A 10,113-nucleotide genomic window follows, 5' to 3' on the forward strand; every position below is an offset into this window, starting at 1 on the left:
GGGTTTAGAATATTTATGTGACTAGGATGATAAATTCTCCACTTCTAAAAATTATTATTTTTTTTTCATTTTTCTTTTATTATTCATATGTGCATACAAGGATTGGTTCATTTCTCCCCACTGCCCCTACCCCCTCCCTTACCACCCACTCCGCCCCCTCCCTCTCCCCCCCCAATACCCAGCAGAAACTATTTTGCCCTTATCTCTAATTTTGTTGTAGAGAGAGTATAAGCAATAATAGGAAGGAACAAGGGGTTTTGCTGGTTGAGATAAGGATAGCTATACAGGGCATTGACTCACATTGATTTCCTGTGCGTGGGTGTTACCTTCTAGGTTAATTCTTTTTGATCTAACCTTTTCTCTAGTACCTGTTCCCCTTTTCCTATTGGCCTCAGTTGCTTTAAGGTATCTGCTTTAGTTTCTCTGCGTTAAGGGCAACAAATGCTAGCTAGTTTTTTAGGTGTCTTACCTATCCTCATCCCTCCCTTGTGTGCTCTCGCTTTTATCATGTGCTCATAGTCCAATCCCCTTGTTGTGTTTGCCCTTGATCTAATGTCCACATATGAGGGAGAACATATGACTTTTGGTCTTTTGGGCCAGGCTAACCTCACTCAGAATGATGTTCTCCAATTCCATCCATTTACCAACAAATGATAACATTTCGTTCTTCTTCATGGCTGCATAGAATTCCATTGTGTATAGATACCACATTTTCTTAATCCATTCGTCAGTGGTGGGGCATCTTGGCTGTTTCCATAACTTGGCTATTGTGAATAGTGTCGCAATAAACATGGGTGTGCAGGTGCCTCTAGAGTAACAGTCTTTTGGGTATATCCCCAAGAGTGGTATTGCTGGATCAAATGGTAGATCGATGTCCAGCTTTTTAAGTAGCCTCCAAATTTTTTTCCAGAGTGGTTGTACTAGTCTACATTCCCACCAACAGTGTAAGAGGGTTCCTTTTTCCCCGCATCCTCGCCAACACCTGTTGTTGGTGGTGTTGCTGATGATGGCTATTCTAACAGGGGTGAGGTGGAATCTTAGCGTGGTTTTAATTTGCATTTCCTTTATTGCTAGAGATGGTGAGCATTTTTTCATGTGTTTTCTGGCCATTTGAATTTCTTCTTTTGAGAAAGTTCTGTTTAGTTCACATGCCCATTTCTTTATTGGTTCATTAGTTTTGGGAGAATTTAGTTTTTTAAGTTCCCTATATATTCTGGTTATCAGTCCTTTGTCTGATGTATAGTTGGCAAATATTTTCTCCCACTCTGTGGGTGTTCTCTTCAGTTTAGAGACCATTTCTTTTGATGAACAGAAGCTTTTTAGTTTTATGAGGTCCCATTTATCTATGCTATCTCTTAGTTGCTGTGCTGCTGGGGTTTCATTGAGAAAGTTCTTACCTATACCTACTAACTCCAGAGTATTTCCTACTCTTTCTTGTATCAACTTAAGAGTTTGGGGTCTGATATTAAGATCCTTGATCCATTTTGAGTTAATCTTGGTATAAGGTGATATACATGGATCTAGTTTCAGTTTTTTGCAGACTGCTAACCAGTTTTCCCAGCAGGTTTTGTTGAAGAGGCTGCTATTTCTCCATCTATATTTTTAGCTTCTTTGTCAAAGATAAGTTGCTTATAGTTGTGTGGCTTCATATCTGGATCTTCTATTCTGTTCCACTGGTCTTCATGTCTGTTTTTGTGCCAGTACCATGCTGTTTTTATTGTTATTGCTTTGTAATATAGTTTGAAGTCAGATATTGTGATACCTCCTGCATTGTTCTTTTGACTGAGTATTGCCTTGGCTATTCGTGGCCTCTTGTGTTTCCATATAAATTTAACAGTAGATTTTTCAATGTCTTTGATGAATGTCATTGGAATTTTGATGGGAATTGCATTAAACATGTAGATTACTTTGGGGAGTATCGACATTTTTACTATGTTGATTCTACCAATCCATGAGCATGGGAGATCTCTCCACTTTCTATAGTCTTCCTCAATCTCTTTCTTCAGAAGTGTATAGTTTTCCTTGTAGAGGTCATTCACATCTTTTGTTAGGTTTACACCTAGGTATTTGATTTTTTTTGAGGCTATTGTAAATGGAATTGTTTTCATATATTCTTTTTCAGTTTGTTCATTATTAGTGTATAGAAATGCTAATGATTTTTCTATGTTGATTTTATATCCTGCTACCTTGCTATAGCTATTGATGATGTCTAGAAGCTTCTGAGTAGAGTTTTTTGGGTCTTTAAGGTATAGGATCATGTCTAAAAATTATTTAAACCTTTCATTAAGCACACCTATTTTCAGGAACCTCTTTTGAATTAAGTTTTCTTTATTTGCTTACTAGCTAATCACAAAACCAGATTTTCCACCACCACCGATTCCTACAACTGTATCATCTTCCTACTTCCTTGTAAGTATCAGTGACCACGTGATGGAGATTTTCTGAATGTCTTCTGAGTCCACTGAGGACATTGTCTCTAATCCGTGGGTTCTTCATCAGGACATTGTGCTCCTGAGGTCAACCTGACATATCATAGCATGTGAATCCTGGAGTATCTGAAAAAGCAAGGCCTATTTCCTGAATGTAAATTCATATAGCTATTGAAATTTTATTGTGAAAAAATAGTTTTCTTATTTTATAATTGTTCAGAAAGGATAAACATTTGTTTTATGAGTTAAATGTCTCTTTTTAAGGATCATTTCTAGATGAATATTCTAGAATTTTATTATAATGGAATTCATTATCACTTATTATAGATAAAATCTTATTATTATAGTTTTGTAGGACATAGAACAGACCATCTACAGGCAAACTTGGGATAAAATTCAGACTCTCATGAAGTAAAAAGTAGAGTTCATTCACCTTTCAAATAGTTTCAGACACTATTTTCTCATGGTTTTGGTATACTTTTGTAGGTAAATAGGAAAGAGCTAAAGTATAAGTTCCTCTTTTTTCAAGAAATTTTACATTCTTAATAGGGAAGCAAGTGTACACATGAAACATTTAATTCAGCAAATATTATTTGTGCCAAAGTAATAGTAATGAGAGAACTGTAGGGAGGACGTGGATGGGTTTTGAGCTGTTAAAGCAGGAGGAAGATCCATTGACTGAGTAGTTGAAATGCTACCTGGCTCCCACTGTTCGGTAAAATTTAAATGAGTGAGGAGGAGGTAAGGAAGAATTTCAAGAAAGAAGTAAGTTTTGCTAAGATGAGAAAAGCATAGTATAAATGACCTACCATCATGCTTGTAACTAATTTACCATAAAGTCGCAAAAGTACTTTCCTCTAGTGTTTTTAAAGGTAAGCCGTAAGGGATCTATAGTCAAAACACTAGCACTCCTAGTATCAAGAAAAAGAGTCCCAACCATGTCTTTTTCAGAGAAGTTCATGAGAACAGTATCTATTGATTGGAATGTGGGTGCTAGCAATAATGTCTTGCTTCTGAGTTTTGCCAATAACCAAGAAAGGAGAAATGGAAAGGTATCAGATAGCTACGACAACCTCCAAATTCCTCATTTTCTTGGAAATAATCCCTAAGGACAGTGGGAATGGATGTAGCCTTCCATCAAATACTCACCGTATCTTCTCCTCATCACCTGTCCATTGCATGGTATGCTAGTTTCCCAGATGAATACTTGCGTCCCAGGTTGGTATTTTTCTTTGCTTACATTCTGACCCTTCCAGGTTTCCCCTTCTTCACTGCTGATATGTCAAATGACCTGTGAAATAGGACATATGATTTCAGAGCATTGATTTTAGTTTCTTAATAGTTCCAAGTTCTATCTATCCACTACATTTTTAGAAAAAAAATTGATCATTCAAGAGGTTTTTTTTTTTTTTTTTTTTAGGGCTCAAATTCAAAAGTCTGAAGCAAGAGATAAGCAAGGATTTTTGAGCAAACGACCAAGTTGGAACACTGAACAATTTGGATGGAAGAGAAATATGCTTATTTTCTCACTACTGTTTTCTCTTGACATTCAAAAGAGTTTAACACTTCCTGATTTGTGTTATACTCTGAAGAAATTAAGTAAAATTTTTCAAGAGAGAAATACTCTTACAAATCTTTATATTAATTTAATTTTTTTCTCCATACTTGTGGAAAGGAAGACCACTAAAGAAGTATCTATGAACCTTAAATCTCTAATTAGGTGGTTTTTTCCTTAGAACTCCTTTTTTCTTTTGTTTTTTTACTATGACATTGACTAATTCCTCAAATATTTTGAACACCTTTGTTTGGTCATTTGAAAGGAATCAATATGCCTGCTAATAAAACTTAAACAAAAATCACAGGAATCTGAGAAGATGGAGAGAAAAGTACATTCATTATTACATGAGTAGCAGCATTTTGATTTTTGAACCATTAACTTGTCAACTTAAAACCCTCAGTGAAGAAGAAAATTATGTAAACATTCTCTGCTTTCTATTTTTCTTTCCTACATTGTTCTTCTGAAATTTATATTAGCTGTGCCATTTGAAGTGGTTTTTTTGTATTTTATGACATTTTAACTAAATTTTTGTCATAAATGTTTGCATAATTCAGTTGCTGGCATGGTTAAACTGAACTGTACTTTCTAAATAGAGAAAGTTTTTATTAAATAAAATGGTAGCATAAACAAGAGGTTGTGAACTGGTGACCTGCAGACCATTTTTGGACTACTGATGTATTAATGAATCTTATTTGGCCTCAAGATGTTGGCTACATAATAATTTTCGATGTTTGAATTTATTGCAAATATTTTAAAAATAACAAGAACTTATATAAATACCAAATTCCCCAGCATTTAAAAGTATTTAATGGTTTGTCAACACTGGGATCACATTGCTCATAATAACTACAGCTTAGTTGACAGATGGTAGAGTAAATATTGTCAGTCGAATACCAAATCTCTCCTTTCTTTCTTTGCTTTCAGAACTCCAATTTTATCTAGCTGTCCATTTTTAGGACAGATAATCTTAACTCCATCTCATGGATAAATCCTTATCACTTTAACTCAATCATAGTAATCTCATTTTCCTTGCCTTGAAAGTTGACTTGAAAGCGAATGTAAAACTCCCTCTTTTTTCCAAATGAGATGAGAAAGGAGGTATGTTGGGGAATTTCTGGGAACTATTTCTCATGTATTCTATTGGATGTTGGCATCTGGTACTAGTGAAGTTATGCTTTGATTTGAAGACAAGGATGATATGCTGAACAACATAGAGAAGAAAGAAGAAAAAAAAAAGAAAAACCTGGTCTTATTACCAATGTCATTGAGCTGATAGTTTAATAACTGGTGAGGTCACCCCACACTTTGTTGGAACTTTTGTTGTATAGCAATAAATTTTCCTTATTACTCAAACCTTTTTGAGTTAGGTTTTATCTCATCTGCAATTGAAGTCATCCTATCTCTTCCTACTTAAGGCTCCTAATAAAGTATCCTTTCCATGATCAAGATGCATGTGTTCTACTTCATCATCACAGCTACATTTTTCTTAACTTCATCCATATCCATCATTTACCTGCAAGAGAATTCCTTAAGAGAATTCTTCCACATTTCTGGTTTTATGTTTTATACTGTTGATCCTCTTTCTTAATTGGAAGGTTTTTAAAAACTGTTTCTCCTATTTGAGTATTCAGTAATGAAACTTTTTCTAAAAATGATTGATTAATGCTAAAATTAATGCAGTGATGGACCATCAGGTATACATCACTTCCAGTGGTCCCTTGTGCTGCCCCTTGTGCTCTGCCGATTCAGAGATGGGTTTTGGCATGTAGGCAATTAATCATAGCATGTATTCACATCTACTGTCTGTGCAATGCAATGGGAGGAAGCAGGATTGGGCCTAGGGAAAAGTTGTCCTGAATGTGTCTCAGTGAAAGCCTGCTAACCCCATACTAACCATGGTCATGGAGTGATCTTTAGAATGGAGTGGAAAGGGGAAAGGCTTTTATACTATCATGTCAACCAGTCATAAGTACAAGCTGCTCTCAAAAGCTATGAGGACTAAGGAAAGGGGACTTTATTTAGTGGAGGTATTTTCCAAGGAAGGCTGGAGGCTACAGGCAGCACTAACAACAACTGGGAGATTAATTTTCTGTGCTGAATGAGATCTGGGGAGCCCAAAACAAGGCTTGCTACTTCTACTTCTTTCCTTTGGATACTATTTTATACATTGTATGGTTGCCTTGAAAGTTTTCCAGGTTTTGCTATATACATTGCAAAAATTTTTCTCTAGAAAATTTGTTTGAACTTAAATTGCCATTAGTAATTGTTCCTACATAGGTGTCACAATGGAACAGCCAGGGTTTTCCAGTTCCCCAATCCCTGGTGAGAATTCTAACATCAAGGATTATGGATCCTCCATGATAAGCAAATCTTTTTATCCTTTAATCAAATTATAACAGAACACATTGGGTTTTCATCTTGGTGAATGTAAAGCCAAAAAACAAGCACCACCAAGAAATGAGTTGAGAAAGAATTATTACCTGCAATGGGTAAGAACAAGGAGTCATTTCCAAAGAAATGCCCTCTTAAAACAAAAGAAGCATGAGGGTTTTATTTTGGGAGCCCATACATGGCTTAAAGCACTTAAGAGGCAGGCATATTCCGGAGCATGCCCAATTTAAGGTCCTCCTTCCAGAAGGAAAGATGGCAGACACATTTTGGGGCATGTTTAGCTCAAGGTCATGGGGCACATGTTTCAAAGGTTACAATGGCGGTCAAGAACACTTCTGGGGGTGCTCAGTTTCTGCCATAATGATGGTGGGCAGAAACACCTCTAAGCAAGCTCAGCTTTCTCCCAAGTTTTGGTTGCAAAAAGAAAAGGACACTTTGAAGGTGCATTAATATAGGAGTTTGCTTCTAACAGTGTCTGCTTCACTTTGTTAAGTGGCTAACAAAATGACAAGCCCAGGGAGGCAAAGGTACACAAAAGCAAAATAGGTAAAAACAAACCAAAGAAATATATGAAAATGTAGGTTAAAAAAAATCAGTCAAGTACAGAGTTCTAAGAGTTCAAACACTGCATTGACAGAAAAAATTATCCAGATGTTCCAGGAGACCATTTCCTTCAAAATGGTCCTAGTTCAGGTCCAGAATGTCATCAGGTTACCCACAACAAATTCAAGGGACTGTTCCCTTGGGCAGGTCATCCAGTACTGAAATCATTCAAAATGAATACTAGCAAAAAGAGTCACAGAGGGAGAAGTGTTTCAACTGTCAAACTAAAGGTATTTATTGTCTCAATTTCCGGAGGTTAGTTTTGTAGAGAATCATCCAGGATACTAACTATCATTTACATACCAGTGCACAGTTATCAGGGTGGCTACTAGCCAGCCAGTTGTTAAGGGTGACTATCAACCAGACACTTGGCTCAGTTACAACTTGTGTTACAAAAGAAAGTTCAAAATGGATTTAGGGCTATCAAAGTATAATCACATTCATTGTGGTTAAGACACCAAGATTCACAAGAATCATAGCTCAGCAAAACACACATCAAAGAGATACTCTTGGTATATATCTGTTTTAATATCCTCTCATGCTTGGAAGAGTCTCACATTGAAAGTCTTGGTGGAGATGGGGCTCCCTTGCTATTGTACCTACCAAAAATATTCTGTATCCTCTTTCCCAGTATCCTTTGCAGCAGTAACATAGTAGTGGCTGAAGATTTGCTGTTCTGACACAATCTTGCAGAGATTTGAATCAGGAGTGTGTATTATAAAACAGGAAACACAGGATTGTTCTTGGAGATGCAGGACAGTTTAAAAGGTTGAGTTCTTCAGAAAGCCCTGGTAGTGGGGCCAGTTGCTGGCTCAAGTTTGGTTTAGGGCAAATGGTAAAAGCAGTATCAGCTGAAAGATAGTGGCAGAGGTGAGACAGATACCCTGTACTAGTTATTCTACATGATATGAGCTAGAATTCCTAAATGCATGGTAACTAAGCCTGGTTCTCCAGTCCTCTTGCTTCAGCTACCCAAAATTTGGTTTCCCCCTAAATGTTCTTTTATTGTGGTAAAATATTCATAATGTAAAATTCAATTTTATCCATTTTCAGTATGTAAGTCAGTGGCATTACCTATGTTCACAACATTGTACAACCATAACTACTATCAAGTGCTGGAACCTGTTCATCTTCCCAAACAGAATATTCTTACCCATTACACATTAACTTCTCATTTCTGTTTGCCCCAATTCCTAGTAACCTCAACTCTAGTTTTGAGCTCTGTGAATTTGTCTAATCCAGGCATCTCATATAAGTGGCACTATATAATATTTTTCCTTTTGTGTGTCTGTCTTAGTTCTCTTAGTAAAATAGTTCAGGTTTTATTTATGTTGTAGTATGTATCAGGATTTCATTCTATATTAAGGCTGAATTATTTAATTCCTTCAATACTTTTATTTTTTAACATATTTATTATTGTTATTCTTATAATCATTATTATCTCACAGACTATGGTTTGAACTCAGGGTCTTGCACTTGCTAGGTGGGTGCTCTATCACTGAGCCATGTCACCAGCTCTTTTACGGTATTTATTTCCTGCTTGAGATAGCTAGAGATAATATCTATGACTCTGTGAATTCATGCACATTAAAATTGTGTTTTTATCCTTCCTCATTTTCTAGCCAAAATAATGCTTCCTGATTTTTAATGTGCACTCGTTCAATAACACACTGATTTTAAATTTGATCTTATACACTTTACTCCTAGTATTGTAGGAAGTCCTTTTCAATGCAAGTTGCTTTCATTGTCTTCTTAACAAGAAGATCTGAGGTTGCTTTGGTAGCAACTGACCATGCATCTATGTCAGCTCTGTGTTGAAATCTTAAGTGTGCAACTCTGCTGAGAATGACAATTTAAGGAAGTTCAGAAATGTATCTAAGCACAAAACAAAATGAAAAGAACATAACTAAGTAACCTTAGTCTCTTCTTGATGTCCCAATAACTTCTGCAAAAAGTGTTGGGCACAACGCTGCAAAAATTATCTCATTTTCCCTAGAGAAGGCCTCAATTCACAGGCCAAGTATTACACCTAGAAGATAGCATTTCTCCCTTTTAAGTCAGTGCATGTCACCCATACGGCCTTTTAAGTTCTTTAACTGCCATGAAATAACTCCCTGAAAATTGGGTGTCTTTGGGGATATGTAGTCATAATTGACATGAAACCTGCAAGATCCAATTCCAGGCAAGACTCTTTAATCTTTCACACTATAAGCAAGACTGAGCAGATTCAACAAAAAGTTGTAGTCTCAGATGGTGAAATGAGAAGGTGGAGTGGAAATATGAAGAGGAGGAGAAAATAAAAATACATAGAAAAATAAGTTTTTCATGTGGGAGGATACACCACATACAGCAATGAACTCATAGTATTCTGGACTCTAAAAATAATTCTCTTTTCAGCCTTATGCAAGTAGTTTAAATTCACATTTATTCATCTACAACATGAAATTTAAAATTCCTAGCTTTTCAGTTTCCAAAAAGGGTCCTGTAATTTGGATGTTGACTGTCTCCCCAAAGGTCTGGTCCAGGCAAAAAGGACTTGGTCCCCAGTATGGTGCTATTGGAAAGTGGGACATTTAAAAGGTGGGGCCTAGTGGGAGGTGTTTAGGTCATGTAAAACCAGCATGCAAATATAAAGTGAAAAGCATACAAGAGGCACATGAGGAATGAATAAGGTGCACTCATCAACACCACATCTGGAGGATGACTGTTGAGTTTGTCAGTGACAAGGGCCTCTTTGTACACGCTCCTGCATCACACATATTGGAACAGGAAGTATACTTGCGGGAAAACTAATTTGTGGTAAGCCTTTATTTGCTTCGTCTTTTTTCCCCCTCTGATGTGCTTTTAAAATTTTTCTCCATATCCTAGTTAGTTCTTCCTTTTACATTAAATCCAAATCTCAGTTGGAATTTCAGGATCAAAGCAAAACACTACCCTAGATTTGAGTCTGCATGACTCTGAATTTATATTATGGGGAAAGCAACAAACACTGAATTCACCAAGTTTTAGAAAATAAACATAGCAAACTATAAATTTGCTAACTTTTTTCAAAGAAAGTCAGAATAGCATAAGATATTAATAAAAGTATAGAGAGTTGCATTATGATTCATATTTGGTGTACAATTTCACTTA

General features: G+C 36.3%; 1 protein-coding gene across 1 annotated transcript in view; it reads left to right on the forward strand.

The window, feature by feature from the left end:
* Adam28 (ADAM metallopeptidase domain 28) overlaps window positions 1-2,445 on the forward strand; it is a 49,686-nt gene extending 47,241 nt beyond the window's left edge. The window contains exon 22 of the mRNA XM_020153543.2: window positions 2,344-2,445. Within this exon, the coding sequence (XP_020009132.2) occupies window positions 2,344-2,445 (102 nt within the window). The remainder of the gene's footprint in view (window positions 1-2,343) is intronic.
* The last annotated feature ends 7,668 nt before the right edge of the window (window positions 2,446-10,113 follow it).

This window comes from Castor canadensis, chromosome 14 (assembly GCF_047511655.1).
Source record: "Castor canadensis chromosome 14, mCasCan1.hap1v2, whole genome shotgun sequence".
NCBI classification, from domain to species: domain Eukaryota; kingdom Metazoa; phylum Chordata; class Mammalia; order Rodentia; family Castoridae; genus Castor; species Castor canadensis.